Genomic DNA, 24,104 nt, shown 5'->3' on the forward strand with positions numbered 1-24,104 from the left:
TTAGAAAAAAGGGAAAATTATAAGGCAAATTAGAAAAAAAGAGAAAAGGAGGAAACCAGAGCCTTCTTGAGACACTGTGGGACTGGCATACCCCCTCTTCGGGCTCCTGCCAGCTGCCACATTTCCAGGGAACTGTGGCTCTCCACCCTGCGTGCGTTGTGGCTCCCTTTCAGCCAAGTAAATAATTAACGGGATTTAATCTCAGCCATTCTCAAGCCTTATTTATTTCTTTGACTTTGATACAGATGTATTCTGAAGTGTTGGTTATTGTGCAGATAGTATTGTTTCTTCTTGTAATAATTTGATAGTGCTACTTATGTAATCTTTTTAAAATGTTTGTTTCTATTGCAAACGTTTGCTTATCAAAGGAGCCAGCCTCCTTTAGCGTACTGACCTTATTAGTCTGCTATGTAGACAGTGTCACCTAGTAGGTAATCAGGGGAACATAGTGAAATTTCATATATTAAGCACTGAAATAACTGTCAGACTAAGATACATCCGTATCATCATTTAGAATTAAAAGCTATAAAGACTTTCTTTTCTTGAGCAATGCTCCCACTGGGTATTTCTTTGCTCATTTTGAGATTACAGTAGGCCTGAAACTTCAATGTGTTGTGAGAATTTACTGAAGAAATTACTTGTTTGATGTTCAAATAATCGTGCTGTACCGAGGAGCAGTTGGTATCAAAGTATGTTATTTTAAAGCCATTAAAAGAAAGATCTGTTGACCAGATGTGGTTAAAATAAGACATGGAAACTTCCTTTTGTCTACCTGACTTTGATGATGTGCAATATGCCCTATATTTAGCTGCGGCTTTGTTCTCTGCTAGGAGAAGTGCCACGCTGATTTTGTAAAAAAATATTCTCTTTGTGGTTTGACAATAGTGGAATTGACTGAATCCAGCTGTCTGCTGCCCCAGCACTTTCTATACCCACCCCAGCACTAGTCCAGCTGAGGGAGTTAGACCGACAGAAATCTTTTTCCACATAATAAAATGAATGGTGTCCTCCCAGCTTATCTCCCTACCTACGCCGACTCACGGTGGGGGTAGAGAAATACCAGTGCCAAAAAAAAAAAACAAAAACAAAACAAAGGAAAAACAAGAAGGGACTACCTTTCCTTCTTATGTGGTAACACAGATCAGCTGCATCCTACTGATCAAAAAGTTGGTTTTTTTTTTCTTAAAAAGTGGGTTGTGGGGTTTGTTTTTTTTTTTTTTTTAAAGCAGAAACTGCCTTTTATGTTCGGTAACAGGAGGTAACTCCTGGTGCGTTGGGGCGGGGAGGGGAAAGGTGTACAAAATAGGAAAGAAAACAAGCACCAACGTTTCCAGCAGCCTGCCAGTCCCTGCCGGCCCGGGGCACCAGGCCGACTTTTGGGCACCCCTGGCACCCTCCGTCCCTCACCTGCGGGCGCCTGGCTGCGGACGCGCAGACGGAAGGCGTTTCCCCGAGTACCGCCCTTCACCGAACCACCCAAAAAGTTGTAGGCCGGAACAGCCCTTCCCCGCGAACCGCCCGCGCCCCGCCAGCGAGGACGGATCTGCACCCGGTCTCCTCACGCCGCCCGACAGCGGCGCCCGGGGGGGACCCGGCAGGCGCAGGGGGGGGGCCCGCAGCCCCCCCCCCCCCCCGCCGGGACGTTAGCCACCAGCGCTGGCCCCCGGGGCCGCCGCAGGAGCCCGCCCTGCGCCCAGCCCACGGCGACCCGCCCGAGGCGCGCAGGCAGGCCCCGGGGGGCAGCGGGAAGGCCTGCGGCCCCCGCCGCCTCAGCCGCCCCGCCATTTGCGCGCACCCCGCGCGCGTCCAGCCGGGACGGCCCCTGGGGCGGCGGGGGCGGGAGCAGCGGGGGGCGCGGCTGCGGGGAGGCGCCGCCCCCGGGCCCGGTCCGCCACCGGTAGGGGGCGGGCGCGCCGCCTCCCCGCCTTCCTCTGCTTCTGCGGCGGCTCGGCTCGGCTCGGCTTCCTGCTCCGTCGCCGGCGGGCGGGCCGGGGCAGCCTGCGCGGCGCGGCGCGGCCGCCGAGGGGACGCGGGGACGGTGCGCGACGTGCCCGTGCCGGTACAGCCCAGGTAGGGGCTCGCGTTCTCCGTGGGGCTGGGGGGGGGGGGGGGGGGCGCAGGCGTCCGAGCTCCCCGCCCCTCCCCTCCCGTCGCGGAGCCCGCCGCCGGCACCGCCGCGCATCGCCCTCCTCTGCGCGGGGCAGCCCGCCCTTGCCTCCGCTGCCGGCTCCCCCCGGCGGCGCGGCTTCCCCGGGCCGCCTGGCCCTTCCCCCGTCCCCTCCCGCCCGGCGGCTGCCCCCGGGAGGGGTGAGGCGGGGTGCGGGGCAGGGCAAGAGGCGGGCGGCATCCCCGGGGCCCCTCGGAGCAACCGGCCGGGCGGCGAGCGGGGCGTGGGTCTCCCCTCCTCCCCGTTCCCCGGGGCGGGGGTCTCCACTCCCTCCTCCCCGTTCCCTTCCCCTTCTCCGCCGGCCCGGCGGCAGCAGCCGCTCTCCGCCCCGTGCCGGTGCGAGCGCTCGGTGCTGTGGGTCGGGAGGCCGGGGGAGGAGGGGGCTGCGTGTGGCGGGGGCTCTCGGCGGAGCTGGGCGCCTCCGTCCAGTTGAGTGAGTGAAGCGCTTGCGGTGTAGGCAGCCTCTTGCCGCTGAAACGAAGACTTAGCGCGGTGAAAATGAAACGGTGCTGCTTTTCAGTGGTTTTGTTCTCTTTCTCCGTTGAGTGCCGGGTCACGGGTGTTGTTGGCGGGTGGGTTATAAGGCTCAACTCTCGTTTAACTAAAGACCCCGTTGTAGAGGACGGTCGTGAGCTGGTAAGGAGGGAGAAGGTAGTGTGCCTCCAGGTTTGCAGAGAGATACTTGTCGAATCAGTCTGTGTTTCTTTGGTTTCTAGCCTCTGAGTTGCGGAGGCAGGAAAAAATGTACTAATTCTACAAATTAATAGGTTTTTTGGTAGGTAAGTGCTACCATATCTTAAGTTGTGTTTTTGCCCGAGCTGCTGAGGGGCTGTGTAACTTGCCTGATTTCTTTATATTTCCATTTTCTCGCATTTAAGAGAGGTTAAACGACAACGTAATAATTCCAGATTTTTGTAACGATCTCTGCATATACTAGGTATTCTTTGTAATGTTCTGTGTGCCCTGTAACACCGCACAGGTTTACAACCCGTGATGGTTCTTTGCTGGTGAACCGAGCTGACTGGTCCTCTTCTTTTAACAAAGTATTTATTTAATACTAATAGGAGAATTTTATAGAAAAAAAACCAGAAATGGTTGGTTAATGACTGTGTACAACAGTCTCTTTTTTAAAGGCTGCAAAACTAATCAAGGTATGAATGTCTTCATTAGCACATATTCCTTCCCCCCCCCCCCCCCCCCCCCCGGATTCTTTTAAGTATGAAGAAATCTTTCATCTGTTGGTTTGCATAGTTGTCCCTGTGGTAAAGCAAGTTTTGTAACTTGCTTTAAGCCTGCAGGTAGGGTCTTCACAAGCTAATAGCTTGGTATTGTTGTGTAATAACATCTAAGCACTTCGGGATGGAGGAGGCACCTGGTTTGTTGCAGGCCATTGCTTCCATCTCTTTCCAACAGTCTTGACCATTTCACCCAGTAAGAGTGCACAGTAAATAGTTACAAAAGTCGCCTGGGTACCCACAAGTTACTCCCTAGCCTCTCCAGGTGCAGCCCGAGTACTTCAGGGCATACACGCTCTACAGTTAATGAGAATTCTCAGTGCTTTAAGAAAAGAGTGATAATATAGACAAACTTTGAGAATTTAGTGGAACTTTGGCAAGCTAATATTTAAAAAGTGAACTCCTGAATGTTTAGTTTCCAATTTTGTTCGGAATATTAACATACTATATGGGAAAGGGATTTTTTTTTTTTTTTTCTGAAAGATCATAAGATGGGTCGGTACTATGTAAGCTGCAGAAATACCAGTTTGCTTACAGATTATTTTGTAGCCTAAAGATTAGGTGTCCCTAAGATGAATCCACAGCAAACACAGAGAACCTGTTCGTTAACATTTAAATTGTTCAAAGAGAAGTTGTTACTCAAATAGAACTTAGGTCCTGTTTTTTAAACCTGCAGTCCCAGTGAAGTCAGAGGGTTGACATGTGAGTGTAAGGGCTGGAAGTCTTACCACTCACTAGCAATCAGTATCTCCGTGAGCCCTCATATAAGTGATATATATGTTCAGTTTTGACTTTTTCACTAAAATCTGCTGAGAAAGTGTAGGATTTAAGGCATAATTATTGTAAACCTGCATGTTTTCTCTGCCAGTGGCCAGCTGCACAACTCTGTGACAATCGTTTTACTGTCAACAGCACTGAAGTTATTGTAATTGTTTCACAGTTTAGAAGGTTCCCTCTGGGAAGTCTCACATTGATCTGAAGCCAAGACTGTCCATAAATTCTCCAGATTACTTTCTGACAGATTTACTACTGTCAGAAGTCTTAGAGTCTTACACTGAGACTTCCTGAGATGGCTGAGCAAATCTAACAGCCTGCTGCTGCTGTACTTTGCCTCCCAACGCTCCTAAAAGTTGTCTGCTAATCTGGCAGAAATTATATTAATTCTCTTTTACTGGGCTAGCTTTCCTTAGTGAGCAAAATCACGTGGCCTGGGCTGGAGCAACCTGGCAGGGGAGCTCACCTATCTCATGAATTTTCATGCTTTGTAGTACTGTCCAGGCCTGAGGCCCAGTGATGTGAGAACACCAAAGAGCGGTGATGAGGAAATAACTTTAAACTGGTATTGCTGCTTGAAACCTCATTTCTTAGCACCAGAATTTTTAACTTGGGTGTATGTTAAAACATCTGTAACCTGTAAATCGGTGTCCCTGGCTTCCTACTTCCATAGTCTAAAATGCTGTGTCTAACCAGGAATCCAAGCATAGCCTTGTCATGCTTTTCTTAATGGTATATGTATCCCAAGAGGACTCGAGGATTTTTTTTTTCTTTTTTTCTTAAAAGAAATAAATATTTTTCCGGATAATTTGTAGTTCTAATTCTGCCCTGTAATTTGTTTGCATCTGCCTGCATCTTGATGTTGTCCACAAATTTAAAAAGCTTATCCCTATTCAGTAGTCCAAGTCATTGATGACAATATTAAATATTTTACTCAGGCTTCCTGAAATCCAGTCACACTTGAGTTTTCACAGGGAGTTGTCAATAGTTACTCTTTTGGAATTGTTAACTATTTTTGTTCCCCATATACAGTACCGTATTTCTATGATACAAGAATAGTTTGTATCTTCATTTGCAGACAGAGCTGCAACTTAGCTTTTTCTAGCTCTTGTTGGAGCTCAGTGCCAAGAAGATATGGAGGAGACTTTGTGGGAGAGGGGAGAAGCTTTGGAAGACTATCAGGACAGAGGGAGCTGCTGGAATAAACTCTGCCCTTCATTTAACGTGCACTGCTGTTGAGTCAGTTTTAATGGCAGAAAGTTGCACAATGTGTTTATATGTACAAAAACATGGTAGTTCTCGTGAGAGTCCAGTTAAAATCTTAATTAACATCAAAATAGATGACACAGTCTCCCCTCTATTCATAAAGACCTGCTTTCTTCTTGTGACTGGCTGGCTGACTTCCCTTTTCCCACCATCTCTCCAGTTTTCTTTTATCTGAGGAGAAAGTAACCATCTCCTAGTAGCAAAGAGTTTTTTTCTTGATCTGTTTTGGTATCACCAGTTAGTTGAGTTGTCATTTTACAAACATTTAAGCCGGTATAAGCTAGTACTACTGCTGCTAGAAAGCTGCTGACCTGCTCCCGGACACTTATTTCTGCTTTTGGATCATCCCAGATATTCTTGCAAGTACCAGGTGAGGTGGCGGAGGGAGCTGCCATGTCTGTTTGTTTGCTTGCTGGTCAGCTGAACATCAGTGACACCTGAATGGTTTTGGAACTGCATTTGAGTTGATTCAGGCAGAAGTTTATTACAGGAATTTCTGTAAATAGTGAATTTCTCTTATAACTGCATGATCCAGAGAGGCATGGCATCAGGAGTTGTTACAGTGTACAGTGATTGCCTATCAATGTCTTCATGTCAGCTGTGTATAAAGTCTCAGTGGTAAGCTGACTGTGGTAAGCACCCTTCTATCACTGAGGGATGCTGTTCCTCAAATTAGTTTACATGTACTTAACGTGGCAAATATCTCCATACATGATGACATGCAGTAACTTGCTATCCCACATAACTTTAATTTTTCTCACCTATGATGATTCTTAGATCTTAAAATCTCAAAGGATATAGGAGATGGCTGTGTTGGATTTTAGTTAGTGGGCTGTGTACCGATTGTTAACTAAATATTAAAGTATACAAAGCATATATATACATAATATGAAAAGCATACACTGCCCCTAGAATTTTTTTTTGCTGTGAAATTAATTCTTCTCAGATATGGCTTACATGTTTGGTACTGGTTGCTGGAAGATTGCACCCAGCCAGGAGGTAGGTTATGAATCTTTGTTCTAATCCCTTCATGCTCAGAAACCAGTCTACAGCTGCAATTTTTGTTGCTGTGTCTTCATGTCTTCAGTAGGAAGAAGTGAGTCACTCTAGAGCTGTTAACGATCATGCGACTGACTGACTTCCTTATAGAATCATAGAATCATCTAGGTTTGAAAAGACCCTTAAGATCATCAAGTCCAACTGTCAGCCTAACACTGCCAAGCCCACCACTAAACCATGTCCCTAAGCGCCACATTGACGCATCTTCTAAATACCTCCAGGGATGGTGACTCAACCACTTCCCTGGGCAGCCTGTTCCAATGCTTTACAAACCTTTGGGTGAAGAAATTTTTCCTAATACCTAATCTAAACCTCCCCTGGTGCAACTTGAGGCCATTTCTTCTTGTCCTATCACTTGTTACTTGGGAGAAGAAACTGTTATTTGCCTTGCTGCAACCTCCTTTCAGGTAGTTGTAGAGAGCAATAAGGTCTCCTTTCAGCCTCCTTTTCTCCAGGCTAAACAGCCCCAGTTCTCTCAGACACTCCTCATAAGACTTGTTCTCTAGACTCTTCACCAGCTTTGTTGCCCTTCTTTGGACACACTCCAGCACCTCAGTGTCTTTCCTGTAGTGCGGGTCCCAAAACTGAACAGAGTATTCGAGATGCAGTCTCACCAGTGCCGAGTACAGGGGAACGATCACTTCCCTGCTTCTGCTGGCCACACTATTGCTGGTACAAGCTAGGATGCCGTTGGCCTTCTTGGCCACCTGGGCACACTGCTGGCTCATATTCAGCTAGCTGTCGACCAACATCCCCAGGTCTTTTTCCACCCAGCAGCTTTGCAGCCACTCTTCCCCAAGCCTGTAGCGCTGCATGGAGTTGTTGTGACCCAAGTGCAGGACCCGGCACTGAGCCTTGTTGAACCTCGTACAGCTGGCCTTGGCCCATCGATCCAGCCTGTCCAGATCCCTCTGTAGAACTTTCCTACACTCAAGCACATCAACACTCCCACCCGGACTCAGTGTTATCTGCAAACTTACTGAGGGTGCACTTGATCCCCTCATCCAGATCATTGATAAAGAGCTTAAACAGAACTGGCCCCAGTACTGAGCCCTGGGGAACACCACTTGTGACTGGACACCAAATGGATTTAACTCCATTCACCACCTCTCCTTGGGTCTGGCCATCCAGCCTGGTTTTTACCCAGCAAAGCGTATGCCCATGCAAGCCATGATCAGCTGGTTTCTCCAGGAGAATGCTGTGGGAAATGGTGTCAAAGGCTTTACTGAAGTCTAGGTAGACAACATCCGCAGCCTTTCCCTCATCTGCTAAGTGGGCCATCTTGTCATAGAAGGGGATCAGGCTAGTCAAGCAGGACCTGCCTTTCATAAACCCACGCTGACTGGGCCTGATCACCTGGTTGTCCTGTATGTGCTGTGTGATGGCACTTGAGATGATCTGCTCCATAACCTTCCCAAGCACCGAGGTCAGACTGACAGGCCCGTAGTTCCCCGGATCCCCCTTCCAGCCCTTAGTGTAGATGGATGTCACATGTGCCAACCTCCAGTCAACTGGGACCTCCCCAGTTAGCCAGGACTGCTGGTAAATGATTGAAAGTGGCTCCGTGAGCACTTCCACCAGCTCCTTCAGTACCCTTGGGTGGATCCAGTTCAGTCCCATGGACTTGGGTGTGTCTACGTGGTGTAGCAGGTTGCTAACCATTTCCCCTTGGATTATGGGGGCTTCATTCTGCTCCCTGTCTTCCAGCTCAGGGGGCTGGGTACCCCAAGAACAACTGGACTTACTATTAAAGACTGAGGCAAAGAAGGTATTAAGTACCTCAGCCTTTTCCTCATCCTTTGTCACTGTTTCCCCCCACATCCAATAAAGGATGGAGATTCTCCTTAGCCCTCCTTTTGTTGCTAATGTATTTATAGAAACATTTTCTTACTGTCTTTTATGGCAGTAGCCAGATTAAGTTCTAGTTGGGCTTTGGCCCTTCTAATTTTCTCCCTGCATAACCTCACGACATCCTTCTAGTCCTCCTGAGTTGCGGGCCCCTTCTTCTAAAGGTCGTAAACGCTCTTTTTTCCCCTGAGTGCCAGCCAAAGGTCTCTGTTCAGCCAGGCTGGTCTTCTTCCCCGCTGGCTCATCTTTTGACACATGGGGACGGTCTGCTCCTGCACCTTTAGGATTTCCTTCTTGAAGAATGTCCAGCCTTCCTGGACTCCTTTGCCCTTCAGGACTGCCTCCCAAGGGACTCCATTCCTCTCCATTTCTGAATGTCTTCCACCTCATCACTCACAAATGATGGCCTGTGCAGTGCTAATACGGACCAGTAGCAATGAGTTGCCCGTGCCACAGGAGCACTGTGATTCTGAGTGCATCGTGCAGCATGGAGCAGCACCGACCGCGGTCTCATGTGTGCGATACGATCCCACTCTGTGGTGTGCCGTAGGCATGGCACGGCCTCTCTGTGTGTTGGGTCTGCTGTGCTGCTGCTGCCCCTTCTCCCCAGCGCTGACGCGTGGTGCTCTCTCTGCCGGGTGCTTCACTCAGCCAGCGACATGCTCTTTCTGTCCTGCAAAGGGCCAAAGCCCTGCCAAAGTGCTCCCTTATGTGGGAGACGTGTGGATGAGAAGGGGCTCTGGTGGAGCGGGAGTTTCGGTATCCCTTAGAGCAAGAGGAGGGAGAGATACCCGCAGCGCTCTGAGCGGTGCCTGTCACCCCGGAGTACTCTCCCCAGCGGCACATCCCAGCTTTCTGGTGAGATCAGCTTGCTACTGAGCAAAGGTTAAAACCCCTCTCCAACGTGCAGCCTTAGATCATGCTGAGCTTTTGTTCAAGAAGCTTAAATGGTTGGTAGTACCATAGTATTTTTTTTGGCAGCAGCGTGTGATGGTGTCCCTTGCTACTGTTGGTACCGTTGATCCTCTCTGCCTTGCAAAGTATGCAGGAGCTCCGTGCCTTGCTGTGTCTGTGGTCTTGGTGTGCGGCTCTGACGAGGTTGATGTGGCTGACTGTGCAGTAAATGAATCTCACTCATAAAATGGTGATCTCATTCTGATATCTTAAAGCTACTATGTAGAGTCTGGTTGTGCTTGGGGACAATAATAGTGTGGAGGAGCAAATTGGTCTTCCTGCAGTAAGCTTGGACCTATAGAGGAAGTTTTTGTAATGCTCCTTTCCTGTTCTGCTTGCTTGCTTGCTTGCTAACTTTATTTAAAATGGGCCCCAGTGTGAAGTGACGCACTGTAACCATAGCCTCAAATTTCTGTGGTGGTCATGTGTGGTTATATCAAGCCATAGTAATTATATGTATGTATTGTTTTTCCAATCCATAACCTTTTTGTAAGGTAGTTCGATTGAGAATTGTTTATGGGGCAGGATAAGATGCATGGTAGTGCTGCATTATTTTGATAACAGGCTTGGTATTTTTTTTATTGATACAAAGATGTGAAAGCTGTTGTACATTTGAAATGTCTACTGAATTCTGGAAACACCTTGTTTCGAGTGAGACCTGGTGATCTTGCGGATAAATGTGTTGCAAAGCTTTATTTACTCCTTCCTGTCGTGGAAAGACTGAACAGACTTTGCTCTCTTATGAAATCAAGGTGGTAATTTGTTTCTTAAAAAAACATGACAGAAAACAAATCAGTGGTTTTGAACTTTGAACGGGTGCTAATTGCAGCAGTGCTTCAGTTATGAAAGTTTGTTCATCATTTGACAGAAAAAAATGCTAAACCTCACTATTAAATCTCTATTGTGAGATTTATGTACTCTTCTGATGAAGTTGAAAAGCAAGTGGGTGAATGATGTTCAGCAATTTGTCCTTGAGGTTTTTATCTATCTGAATTTCTCTATGTGATTTTATCCAACTGTATGAAATACAGGGCTAAGATTCTCTATAATAGGTACATCAGCAGCAGTAGTACAGTTTATCTCCCATAAATAGTTTGGATTTTAGAGATAGTAAATTAAATCCTGTTTTTAAATATATGGACCAGTGAATTTCATGTGATATTTGGGAAGAGTCTTCAAAGTATGGATTGGGTGCTTATGAGGTTTGGTTTTTGTTTTTATGTTGTTGTTTTAATTGCAAAAGGAATGTGGATTGAGTTTCATTCTCAGTGGGAAGAATGCCTTAGTACTTTCATCTCGGGCTTCCCAGGATTCAGGAGAATTTTTCTGTTTGAGATTGACTAGTTTGTGTGTTGCCTAAGGTGAAGGTACTGGATTGATGCCACCAGCAAAAGCTTGCATGGTCAGTGATTTGACACGTCATTTGGGAAGCATTTGTTTTGCACATCAGGTATCAAACCACTCTGGCATAATGCTGCTTCCTTTCTTGGAAGTGAAACCACATAGCAGTATTTGCAACACAGGACATGCAACGGTAGCTGAATTACCTATTTTTAATTTTGGAATAAGTTTGGATTTTATTTGCTAAACTTATCTGGGTTTCATTTGCAGTTGATGGAAATAAAATAAAATCTCATTTTAACAAGCAAACACTTTGGGTCTAATTCAGTGTTGTCCGAATACCAAGCTGAATCTCACATGTATATGGAAGAACACAATTCAAGTGGAATCATTTTTGTAAGAAGTTAATAATTATACTTCATGGTAGTATTTGTCTCAAAGGAGAGAAAAAAAATACATACCTGAGAGCCTGTAAGCTGTTCTGTGTGGACAAACCTTTTGCCTGTGTGGAGTTCTGCCATAACCACAAGGCATTCATATGGGTGTAGGAGTGCCTGTAGGGAACAACTACTTGGGTCACAGCCAGTGTCATTAGAAGACACAAATGGTGCATGATTATACAATAAAATTGAACTATAGTAGTTACTTTTTTAAAAGATGCAATATTTTTCTATGTGTGCCCGTCACCATTTTCAAATAAGATGAATTTTGTAAACATGGTGGAAATACTATGCATAGTCAAGCAGAAGGATAAGCAATCATCTGGGTAAGGAAATGCATCTTGTATTTGAATAAATGCTCATATTGGAAGCCTAGATTCCTACTCAGATTTAGACTTGGAATGATTTCGACTGTCTCAGCTGTTTAGTCCATGGCATGTAATTCAGGTTGGCACAACCGCTGGTTTAAAACCAGAGCTCACATAAGAATAGCTAATGCTGTCCATGACACATCCAATTCACTGTGTAATTTTGAGTAGAAAAGCACTGCTGCTCTGAACTGCCTGAAAACAGCAGACTGAAATATTTATTAACAGAGGCTGGATTAAACACAATGTTGTTTCACTGATTGCATTTTACCAGTCACAAAAAGGTAAAATGGCTTTTTTTTTTTTTAAGCTGCTCTCTGACAAGAAAAAAATGCATCTGCTACTCATTGAGGAAGGCACTTTGTGCTGCAGAAGATAAACACCGTCCTAATCTCCTCATGACTCAGAAATAAAAATAAAAGCTCAAGCTTTTTTTTTTTTTTTTTTCTTTCGGTACTAAGTAATTTTGAATGCTTATCTAATTCCAGTACAGTGTACTTGGTATGCTATTCATATTAACAGATAGTAAATGCAGATAAAAACAGGTATAACATTCTTGACCATTTCTGAAAGTATACGAACTTTTAAATCCTGCTTGGGGGGAAAAATTTCCCTCTGAATTCAATTCAAAGCATCTCAGGCTGATACAGATTCAGTATTACATATCTGGGTACAGATTTGCATATAATGGTGTAGAAATGTGAGGTTAATATTGAAGGGGATGCTAACTCACACCTTATAGACTACCTAGGTTAAGAAAACCTGTCTCTTATATTTTTCCAGACTTTTATGATGACTTAGTTGTCTTTTGTTTTTCAGGTTTATCCTTGTAGCTGGAAAGTTGTTTTTCTTCAGCTTCATAGCTACAAATAGATAAACAGCAACCCATGGATATTGAGAACAGTCCATCTTAGCACCTTTTAAAACAATTTTTGTATTACACCTTGGAGGTAAAGACAAAGGTATCTGTTCCTTACGTCTTTCTTTGCTTTCACAGTTCTTGGAAAGCAAACGTGATTCTTTTAGCCCTTAGTTGTTTTATTTAGGTCATGTAATTGTTATCTAGATTCTTCTGTTTGGGGATTATGCTTTAAGATAGACTTAGGAAAAACTACATATGGGTCTCAGTTAAAAGTCCAGATAGCACATAGAGCAGAGTATTTTTTGTTTGTTTAGGCAGAGCAGAATAATTGCTTTTTGTTTCACACACAGCAGTCCTACTGGTACAGTTCCTGACGAGCGGTTACACTTTTGTAGCAGTGCCACATTGTTGACCGCAATATTAGAGAGCTGCTATAATCTCTCGGATCCTTTTCTTCGTTACTGCTGCCTGGTTTGCTGCACTCAAAGTCCATTTTGAAGTGTATTACTTTCGGCTTTATTAAATATTGTTGCTGATTTTGGGACCTTTTTCTAATCCACTAATGTCAGTTTCAAAATTATCTTGACATTCTAAATTCTTGACTCATGTTTGCTTGTTTTTGTGTGCCCGTTTCATAAGTATAATCTACACACGCTATCAAATTGCTAATGGAAATACTATTAACCTGGGAATGAAGTAGACTAATCTGCATCTTTTGTTATTGTCCATAAAAACATTTATTACAATAGTATTTGAAAAACCCTTATAAACAGAAGTACATTGCAAGTGGCCAAAGCTTTCACGCGCAGTAAGCAGGGCAGAGGCTGTGCCCGAGTGATGCGTGCCCTACCTTCCGTGTCCCACGGCACCGTCTCTGGGCAAGAGTCTTGAGCAAGGCTGATAAAGAGTTGATCGAATTGAATTGCATTCAGCTCGGGACTGAAATCTGGACTTCATCCAGTGTTGCGTCAGCGTGGCAGTATTAATAAGAACTGTTTGTGTGTATGTTATCAATTGCTTTACCGCAATTCAATTGCTTCTTGCAGCTTGATTCTATGAAGAAATCTTGCTTGATGACCATCGTATCTAATACATGAACGCAGAAAGAACTCAATCTTGGTGTGTTATAAACTTTATATCATCTAATAGAACATGACGATGATTTGCTTGGCAGGATTGTAGGCTCCTAGTTTTCCTAAATGAAGTTACAAGCTCCCTGTGTGAAGTACTTGGCAGGGTTCCTTTGAGGGACACAGGTCACTTTTAAAAGTAAGTAACTGCTGCTCTACTGATTGAACCAAGTTTTAGTATGTATCAAAATATGTGCAGTAGCTATGTGGACATATGTACTAAATTTGTCAGATGTGTTGAGTCTGTCCTCCCCATGCAAGTTAATTAAAAAGTGGAGCAGAGTGGGGGGAAAGCCCTTTTCTCTCCTCCGTTTTTTTACTGTACACTGCCGTTTTCTGTTTTTCTTCTACTTTTGTTAGGTTGCCCTACATATAGCATTTTGGACCGTCATGGGGGTTGCTTGGAATGGCTTTGGCACTGTAAATTGCAACATCTGGAAATTGCCCCTGCCTTGGGACAAAAATACAATGCACAAGGATGGGTGGAGTAGAAAAAAGCAACCAGTAACCTCAGCTCCCAACTGTCTTTCCACATATCCACTCCTTAGTAGTTTGCATCCAGAATAAATAACCCTTTTCTGCACGTATAGGCATGCAACTCCATGCAGGGAACTGGACGATGACATGCCAGCATTCAAAAAGGATTTATGACCTGTAACTTCTTGTCTTCTCTGGTTCAGTGAGCTGCCTACCTTTTCCTTCGTATTCTTGAGGGATTGAGCATCTCGTGTGCTCGGCTGTGCTGAAAGAGCAATTTCTGAACTTGCTAATATGGTAGCACCAGCTTCCTGCCTGTCTACTGGTTTTCTCTTGCTTTTGTTGTTGAGTCCATCATGTTCTGCCAGTTCAGAGAGAACTTTCTACATCAGTTTAACAAAGCATTCCCTTCTTCTTTGTTTTCTACTATTCAATATTTCATAGCTTTACTTACTGGAATTTTACCGTCTTGCTAGACCAGCGTGGCTGGCTGGCTGGGCTTGGTTGAAGGTTGGCATCGAAGCCTTATGAGAAAAATGCCTGCCAGCTACTGACAAGAGGCCTGACTCCACCAGCCTGTAGACCACAACCTCTTTGTAGTTTTGTGCTCTTTATTCAGGATGTGAATATGGCTTACCGTGGTTGAGAGGTCACTGGTCTGAAGCTCAGTTGTGGTCCTATGTTCTTTGTGTTTAAATGATCCTAAAATATGTGGTGTTAGAAATTCCAAATCCATTTTAATATCACTTCTGTAATTTCAGTTATGAGGTCTAATAGTAAGGATGTGGAGTAGTGGTCTGTAAGCATTCATAAGGGCTCATGGGCTGTCCTATTTTATGCCTGTTCTGTCTTGAATTAAAAAAATTCTAAGATAATGCTGCATAGGAAAAGGACTTGGCATTCATAAATTATTTGCTTGTAGCTGGAAAATGCTGTGCAACATTCATCTGTACTGTAGCATTCCTGTGTTTATTCTCTAGATCAAAACCCCATCATTTTTTGGTATGCTGTAATTTAGGAAAAGAATCACTTTAAAAATTCCTTTCAAGTTGTGGCATAACATACTCATTTTACTTTTTCTAAATCAAAAACATTTCACACAAAAAAAATGCATCTTATCTGTTGTGTATTTGTTGATTGCAACAAATAATGATCACTGAGACAAGTGGATGGGTGTGCTGGGATAAAGGCGTTCTGCAGTCAAGGTTGGATCATGTGATCGTTTCACTTAGTTTCTGCTTTTTGGTTTTTCTTATATGCTTGCTTTCATGCTTCAAATTCCTTATGTGGTTTTGTTTATAGTAAAACAAAAAGATGAAACTTTTTTTTCTTCAGTGCTGACTTAAAACAAGCTCATGGTTGTTCAAACTACAGACAGTGGTTATTTTAATGTTGATATATTTCTGGGGATGGGGAGGGGAGAGAAAGTAGCTTAGAATGATTCTGTTCACAGACTTTGAAATGAAATGAGTTTGTCTGCCCTGGCAGATTCTTTTTACCTTTCTTATAAGACAGATAAATACTAGCCTTTCACTGAAACAGGATGTTATATATTAATACATGTGGCTATAAATATAATGGATATATTATGTCCATAATATGCTATGAGATTTCCCTTGTAGTGCAACCTTAGCATTCAAAACATTTGTGTGCTTTTCAAACTTCGTTGATACTTATTTTCAAATTCTTACTGAGTAGAAATAAATATTTCTATACTTGTATTTGGTTTTCCTGTTTATTTCTCTGCTGACCATTTTCTTGGAAACTTTAAGCAACAGAGCACAATGATTGTGTCTTTGGCAAAGAGGATCTGGACACAAATCACTGAACTTACAGATACTGAGTTAAGTGAAGGCAAAAGGTTGTTTGTGTAATATCAATTTTTCCTCTCTAGCATAGACCATGAGAACTACGTGGGGGTTTTGGTGATCTTCTCTAAATGATTTGCATTTCCTGACTTCTAGCAAGAATAGTTTCTCAAATAATTTCAAAGAGAATGTTTTTGATGGTTTTCAAAATCATGACATAGGACTGCAGTGTTAGGGATACTGTAGCTTTTGTCATGGGGGTGTGAGATGGCTACTTGGATTAGAATTATAGTTTATTACATGTTTTCAAATTCGGCCTTAGTGTGGATGATCCAATAAGATCCCTGAATGTCAATAGGTTTTCTTTTGTCATATTAAATGTAAGTAGTTATGCAGCAAAATGCAAATTCGGAAATAGATTTCTTTTTTTATTTTTTTTTTTCATTTGGAAGGGAAGTACTGATTACAGACTGTCTGAATGCCTCATGTATTTTTGAAAGCAACTGAGGGCTTTTTCTTATGATGGTAAAAATAGAAGAAATGAGATAGAACAGTTCAGGTAGCGTACTGTTTTCAAGCAAATTCTAATTTCAGTTTATTTTCAAAAATTTTTTTACATGCTTAATCTACTTAAATGTTGTAAAACAAATTGCCTGTTTCTAATAGATACGTAGTGTTTCATTAGTAAAGATTACAATGTTTGCCAAACCTGATTTGCATAGATACCATGTCAGTTTTTTTGGGGGGCCAAGTGGGTGTACATGGTCATGTTTGCTCTGCGCTTCTTGAATCGGGAGTAGGGGGAAACTGGAGAGAGGGGATGTCCAGGCTCAGTGCAGCGTGGGTCCACCATGGCTGAGCACGACCGTGGTGCAGAGCCAGCAGCAGCCGTGGCTCTGCAGGTAGAGGGCAAGAGATTTGGCACAGCCTGGGGACAAGAGGTTGCTTGAGGGGGAGGAGGTGGTGGTAACCTTTGAGCAGAGTCTGTGTAGGTTGTGGCCCGTTTTGACTTTACGTGGTGGCAAGCTCTTCTCGAGAAAAAACGTTTGGGTGCTTACATGGTGTTTGCTCATTGGCTGTGGTTTTAGGTTTATTCTGAAATAGCCTCAGTTCTAGGGTTGGTGCTTCTGTCACCATTGACCATCACGTGAATCTTCTGGATGCTGTATGAGTGACAAATGCGTTACTACATTTCTGTAATGCATAGGTTAAAGTACTAGAATAACCTTCATGCGGTTCCATTGAATGCAGTTTATGCAGTATCCTAAAGGCCAAAATGCTTAAATCTTTTCTCTCCAAAGCATAGTTTGCTATGTTATGTTGCCAAATAACAACTTGCATCAGAAAGTTCCTAGGACTTTGAAGCAATGCGGATGGAGTTGTTGACTTTTAGCAAATAGCTTTAGGAAACCAAAGACTGCTTGGATACAGCACTGATAAATACTTTTGTCACAGATTGAGGGGTTGAAAGTTGAATGGAGTTTGTAGTTGATTTGATGAATTAAATTAATGGTTTTTCAGAACACTTGTTTCATGGAGTAACAAATGAAAGCAATACATCAGAAATCCATCTTAAATTTTATTCCCTTTACTGTGAGCTTTAAGAAGTAGGTATTCAGGACAATCATCATTAATGTTATTGGCTAGAAAATCTAGTTACTGTTAACTCATCACAGAAGTGCTTATTTGGCTGCAATTACAATGATGTGCTTTTCTTTTTCTCTAGGTGGCTATTTTTAATGCAGTAGTGTCATCAGCTGGCTGAAGACTTAAACATGAGAATAGCAGGTAAGTATGCTCAGTAAAATCAGACTTTTGTCACTTGTGAAACCAGTGCTATACCTATAGACAGCACTAACAAGTTGTGACAATAAGACTGTAAAATAAATTTAACTGGCATAACAGGCATTGCTGTTCCATTTAATTGATGTTTAATGAAACTCATTTTGGAATTTCGGATGGTCTGAGAGCAAGCAGTTAAAACGCTTCAGCTGATCCGCAGTGACTGGTTGGGGTGCCATGACTTGACATACTTTGCTAATTCTGTAAGATGATGAAGGAATAGGAAATGGCCAATTGACGTCTTAAGCAATTTCTTCCCTGCCTCACACCCCAACCAAAAGTGCTATGCATTGTTATAATATAGTGTCTGAAACTTCCTGAATAGTTACTGGGAGTTTGAAAGCTATAAAAGCCTTTTCATAGAGGTAAGTTGCTCTAGTACAGGGTTTGAGAAACTGATTTTACTTGGTAGAAGTTGTAGTGGCTGTAAAAATGAGATCTTTGCTGATAAAACATTACAACAAAATACTATTTTAGACATTTCCTTGCAGTCGAATAGCCTTGCTATTGAGTTTCTGAGGCGTTGCACTTTTATCAATAGTTGTACTGTTATGTTGCAGAAAGAGCAACTGTTGGCTCTTCTAGAAGAGAATTACACCTTCTTTTCCAAGAGAGTTGCACATTAACCTTCTTAATGCATGAAATTAGTCCTGATTTTTGTCACTACTTCTAAAGTTGTTTTATAACTTCAATATGTATAACTGGGAGCAACTGCTAAAGTAAATCTGATAAAGAACTGGAAAATGCTGCAGTTTTTAGAAGATGACTAAATTACCTGGAAAATGAGTTTTCCAAACCTCTTTTTTTTTTTTCTTTTTCCTTCCATCTAACTACTTGTGTTGCTAAAACCCACAGACAAAGAATATACGGCATTTCCTATAGAATGTTTAACCTGTAGCAAACAGGCTGGTTTTGGTTCAAGTGCTAAAAGAACTTTCTAGATTTCTAACATCTCCCTTACAGGGAGCGCTTGCAGTTCAATTGAAAGCCTCAGGATATAGAGTGGAGGGGATGGTTAGTGCTCAGATGGAGTTCTCATTCATCTTGCCTACTATCTACTGAAACAACATGCTCTCCAAGTGCCACTTGCTACATGACACATTCCAAAATCTGGTACCATCTTGTCTTTTTAAGCAGTGTTGCTTTGAAAACCTTTTCTCCACTTCTTAATGTATGTTCAGATCACCTCTTTTCTCTAGTGCTTACACGTGGTTCACTTCCCCTAAGTGCAATAATCTTTGGGAGTTCCAGCATAATATTTTTAAATTAAGTTTGCATCTGTATTTTCTTACATAGTATGTGTTTGCTCACACACATGAAAAGGGAAAGTGGGAGAGGAAGACTGACCAACAAGCAAACAAAAAAGTTGTATCTCTTTTTTCATCTTTCTTTTCTTTTTCTATCCCTTTATCTTTTTTTAGCCTTTTGGAAGGATTGATTAATATCTCTCATCCTTCTGAAGGCTGAGTAATCTGTCTATTTTAAGGTTTTCTGAACAGCCCATCACAGCACCAGTCTGAGATCTGCAGAGTACATAAGTTTGGTTTTTTTCTGAAGGATTTATTTGGCTGGCAATTTGAGAAACAGAAGCATGCTGTAAGGTTGCTTCTTCCAAACAGTGTGACATACTGGGGTGAGACAGGAAGGCAGGATGTTGATCAGATGCTTCCTCACCTAACTTCTACTTTCAGTATTTTACAAAAAGCTAAGAGTGGAGTATTCTGTAAAAATCTATTGAAAATTACGCTAAAAAATGGCGGGGTTCATGGCAGTACCACATACGCCCAGGTTTTCACTTCAGATGTAAATTTCTGTGGTTACGTGCTTCCAGCTCTTCTCCCAAGTGGTAGTTTGACTGCTTGGCATTGGAGAAAGTTAGGCTTGTCAAACTTCAAGCTACCTGAGGCTTCAACATATTAAGAGGAGAAGAGGAGAGGTACTGCTTTTTATTACTTTTTAAATTACCTTTTTTGAGTCTTCAAACTTGCTTTTTGAAGGTCAGTAATTTAAATTTGTTGAAGAGGAGGCTCTTTGGGGGGGGGGGGGGGGGTTGGGGTTTTTTTTTAATGTAATGCTCAGACCTGACTGTCCAAAGCACCCAAGCTACAGTGTATGAACAGATCCCTAATCACTCAGTCGTGGCCATACATTAAAATAGAGGTAGCTCAATTTGAGGATGGGACGGGGAGGAGTATTTGTGAACAGTGAGGAAATGGGTACACATGGCTAAGAACAGGGAAGTGGAATGGGGGGAGGTGGGAATTTCCCCTTTGGACAGCAGCCAGTTAGATTAATTTAGTTCATTTTGTTAAGCTGGATTGCCACTGAAAAGTCTGTGGTTTCTCCTGGCTGCTGAGCTTAGTTGGTGTATTGTGGTGTCAGACAAGCATGAAACTGGAGAAAGCTGAGAGCAGGGTATGTATTTGGTGGAGTAACCTGATGGACTGGTTCAGTTGCATCCTATGCTATAATGTCCATTTCTTGCAGATTACTTCTGTTTAGTGACTCCACAAACTATCATCCTGTTTGAGTTCCCCTTAATGTAATCTGATACACATTTCTCATGTAGTTAATTTTGGTAAACTTAATGTTACCATTTGCAGATAATTTTTTTTAAACTTTTCTCTGCTTTTGAATAGGTGCTGCAAAGTTGGTAGTAGTCGTGGCAATTTTTTTATTGACATTTTATGTCATATCTCAAGTGTTTGAAATAAAAATGGATGCAAACTTAGGACACATATTTGGTAAGTGATGACTTTGTTTTCTCTAGACATCTATTAGTATTTACTTGAGCCATAATCAAGTATATCATATTCATTTTGCTTTCAGCTTGACTTAGGCTCTTACACTTAAGAATTCTGTGTTTATTTTTAATGTGTGTACTTGTTCTTATTTTTGTATGTATTATACATAACTTAATACACATATTACATATATCTTCTGTATGAAATATTTAACCTGCTCTCTTAATCAGTTTGATTCTTTTGCCTGCTGAGTGTGCATAATTTTACTGCTTTTTCTGTTTACTGGTACTTACAGTCTTAGCCTGGAGTTGTAAACTAGGCGACTTGAATGATGTTTCTGGAAGTCTGCACTCTGCCTTTCTGTTGCTTAAGCAATTCAAAATTTAAGTTTTGGGTGGGCTTTTTTGCTTGCACAGGTACACTACCATGTACAATTGAATGTGCAGTAATCAAAACATTTCAGATGTGCCCAGGTTCTACACAGAAAAGGATTAGCAGCTGAGGTGACTTAAAATTCAGAGTCTGTTTTGAACCAACTTTAAAGTGGCTTTTCATTAAAAAAAAAAAACCCACAATTTTAGGTACATGGATAGGGTTCATGTCATTTAACTCCAGATTACTGCAGTGTGAGCTGACATCTGAACCAGTCATCAGAGGCATCTTTAATAATTGTTGAAGAGACACAGGTGTCATTAAGTGTTACAGATGTATCGTAGGAATGCGCATGATGAGGTCACTTGTGTCTCTTCGTATCCCAAGAAAGGGAGTCATGAATGGTTGGGTTCAAATACACCTGAGTTGCAGGCTTCCAGTGTTACATGAAAGGATCCCCATCCTGGTGAAGCTGTAAGAAGGGAATTCATTTCACTTTAGTGCCCACACCCCCACGAATCCCTGGTGGTTTTGTATCTCCATGGATCTTGGTGTCGGTCGGAGAGTCATAAATTAAGGCAGCGCTTCTAAACATGGTTCCCGATCACTTTCATTCTTCTCCTGTGTAAAGATTAATGTTTTTATTGGAACATAATGTTCAGATGTATTTGATACTTCATTTCAACCAACCTGTTTTTATAGGGGTACAGAAAGGTTTTAAATTTATAGGATATTTTATAGCAGACATTTTGTAAAACTTTCTTTTTGCATTTTAGCTAGATCAGCACTGGATGCAGCTGCACGCTGTGAGTATTCATATGCATGTGTTATTGCTGTGACTTGCTTTTGCTAATAACAGAAAGACTGTTGAATTTTCATAGTTAAGAAAGTCTTAATTACATTTCAAATGCAATCAGAAACTAATTTTCCTCTTTTCCCGATTTTCCTAAGTTTCGGGTGAAGTCTGTTTTTTGCCAGCATTTCACTTGTAGTTTTGTCTTGTGGCTTTTGATGACAGTGCCAGGGCAAGCAGCAGGGTGAGAACAAGAAGTAGAATAATGAGGTACTGCAGGAACCTAGATTATTTTAAGCTGCTATGAAACTGCAGATAAGATACCGCTTGTCTTTGCTCTTTTCCTTGAATGCCTTCAGAAGACTAACTGATATTTCTCTGTTAGCCTACCCATGGTGCTGTCTTTAAAATCCTGTTTTATTTCCTTTTGAAAGCTACAAAACCTCCAAGATACAAATGTGGGATCTCTAAAGCTTGTCCTGAAAAGCATTTTGCATTCAAAATGGCAAGTGGAGCAGCAAATGTAGTTGGACCTAAAATTTGTGTAGAAGATAATGTGTAAGTATTTTTACCTGTTGTCTCTAAGTATCTCTTTCAAATGCTGTCTTGGATCACTTTGCACACAAAATCAGTAGTTTAAATGATTCTTTGTAGGTTTTGTTTTGCCAATGGTTTGATCACGTGAAAAAATTATATTGCATTATAACAATCTCTGATGAAGCACACGTAATACACTGCAATAAATGCAGAAATGTACGCTATTTTAATACGTGCAAGATAGCTTACGCTTTATTTCAGGTTTACAGACTTAAGGATTAGTTAGACTTTGTCAAGCAGATACAAACTTGCCTCCAAGTAACTTGTTCTTATGCATCTAATAATAATTCAGTGAATGATTGTATTTTTAAGTAGTTACTCTTGGTACTTCTAACTGAATATCATCAGCTAGAACTGTGCTGTGGAATTGTCTTTTGCAAGCATCTTTTAAACTATTTCCATAGTACCAATGTCAGAACATATTTTCCACTTCTCTTTAAAGGGTGACTTCAAAAGGGAAAAATAGTATTTTAATGATCAGTAGTTATTTAATTGTGCTGATAGTAACTACAGTTAATAAACTTAAAATAATTGTGATATGAGGAAAGGAACTGCTTAAAACACAGTTTGGTTTTGAGCTTAAGTCCTGTATTTCTAATAACTGTATTTTTAACACAGTATTATCAATAATACTGTGCGTAGAGTATTTAACTGAATACCTTTCAGTAATCCCCATAATGGGAATATTAATACTTATTTTTAGACTCTTTGTTTCTTTGCTCTTAGGTTGTTCCTGCTCATTGTCACCCAGAGTGCGTGGCTTTGTATAACAATTTTTTTTAATATCAGTCACACTTACAAGCCTTTGCCTTCCATTTGCATTTAAACTACTCCAGTTTAGCTGTTTCTCCGCCCGTGCTATGTTAGTACAGAGTGGTTCAGATAGCATGTACAGCGGTTACTGCTAATGAATTCTAGAGGAAATGGCAACTTCACTGTGAACAACATAACCCCATGTAATATAGTAAATAGGATAATTAATCTATAAGAGAATAAAAGTATTGGTTTACGTTTTCCATTACATTAAAGTAACTCTGTAAGATTAGTCTTATATGATCTTAAAGAGAAGACTGTATTTTTAGCGGTAAATCTAGCAATTACGATGTAGCGAAGTTGAAATGGGAGCTTTTTTCCCTGACAGCTAAACACGTGCAGCTTCTTTGCATTGCGTTATTAGCAGAAACATGAGCACCATTTAAATTTCAAGCCATTCTTTTGTGAGGTTGACTTAGCTCAAGCTTCCTCCCTTGTGTAGGAGTGCCTTAGCAGTGGGACATCACAGTGTAGTTGGGGAGCATGTGCAAAGTGAGTGTGAGCTCACCCTTGGCACCTACTAAGGAAAAGCTGCTAGTTTCTGCTTTCCATTCTTATCACTGATTTGCTTTATGACCTTGGACTGTCTTATCTATCTCTCTGCATGGTATTTTGTTGACGTTAACAAAACTTGCCACCTTCTTATTCTGGTTCCTAGCGTAATAGGGTGAATCACTGATCAAAAGTTGTGGGAGTGCAAGAAATATAACTTCAGGATTGTAGGGTTTGGGTTTTTTTTTTTTTGTCTCGCGTACTGGTTAACTAAGAAGAGATTGTTGCTCCTGTCCAAAAAAAAAAAAAAAAAAAAAAAAAATCTGGATATTTCACTGAAGAAAGTGATGAAAAGAAAGTAGTTGCTGGCAAGAAATCCTGTATTCTTTTAATACTAGTGTGCACCTTAGTGCACAGCTATTGGAGTCTTAAATCCAGTTTCTCTTGGCAAAAATCTTTCTGAATTCCTTCTGAGGAGGACTTGTTATGTCTATTTAAATGTCCACTGGAAAATTTGATGAATTTTATATTATCTCCTGCTTTGCTCATAAGAAGTTTGATTTCTCTTTCAAAAGTTCCTATAACTTGTGATTGTAAATTGTTGGAGGAATTCTAAAACTGATGAACGGCTGCCCTCCTGTGAGAAAACTGTCACATTACAGCCTGTAGTGTTTGAGACTTGGTGCACAAGCTGTCTCAAATGTGTAAAGTAGTATCTTAGA

The 24,104-nt window shown here is 41.9% G+C and overlaps 1 protein-coding gene across 1 annotated transcript in view; it reads left to right on the forward strand.

The window, feature by feature from the left end:
- The first annotated feature begins 1,920 nt into the window (after positions 1–1,920).
- FAM3C (FAM3 metabolism regulating signaling molecule C) overlaps positions 1,921–24,104 on the forward strand; it is a 32,305-nt gene continuing 10,121 nt past the window's right edge. The window contains exons 1-5 of the mRNA XM_030015374.1: positions 1,921–2,070; positions 17,456–17,517; positions 20,211–20,315; positions 21,464–21,493; positions 21,915–22,038. Coding sequence (XP_029871234.1) covers positions 17,505–17,517; positions 20,211–20,315; positions 21,464–21,493; positions 21,915–22,038 — 272 coding nt within the window. The 5' untranslated portion in view covers positions 1,921–2,070; positions 17,456–17,504. The remainder of the gene's footprint in view (positions 2,071–17,455; positions 17,518–20,210; positions 20,316–21,463; positions 21,494–21,914; positions 22,039–24,104) is intronic.

This window comes from Aquila chrysaetos, chromosome 5, assembly GCF_900496995.4.
Source record: "Aquila chrysaetos chrysaetos chromosome 5, bAquChr1.4, whole genome shotgun sequence".
NCBI lineage: Eukaryota > Metazoa > Chordata > Aves > Accipitriformes > Accipitridae > Aquila > Aquila chrysaetos.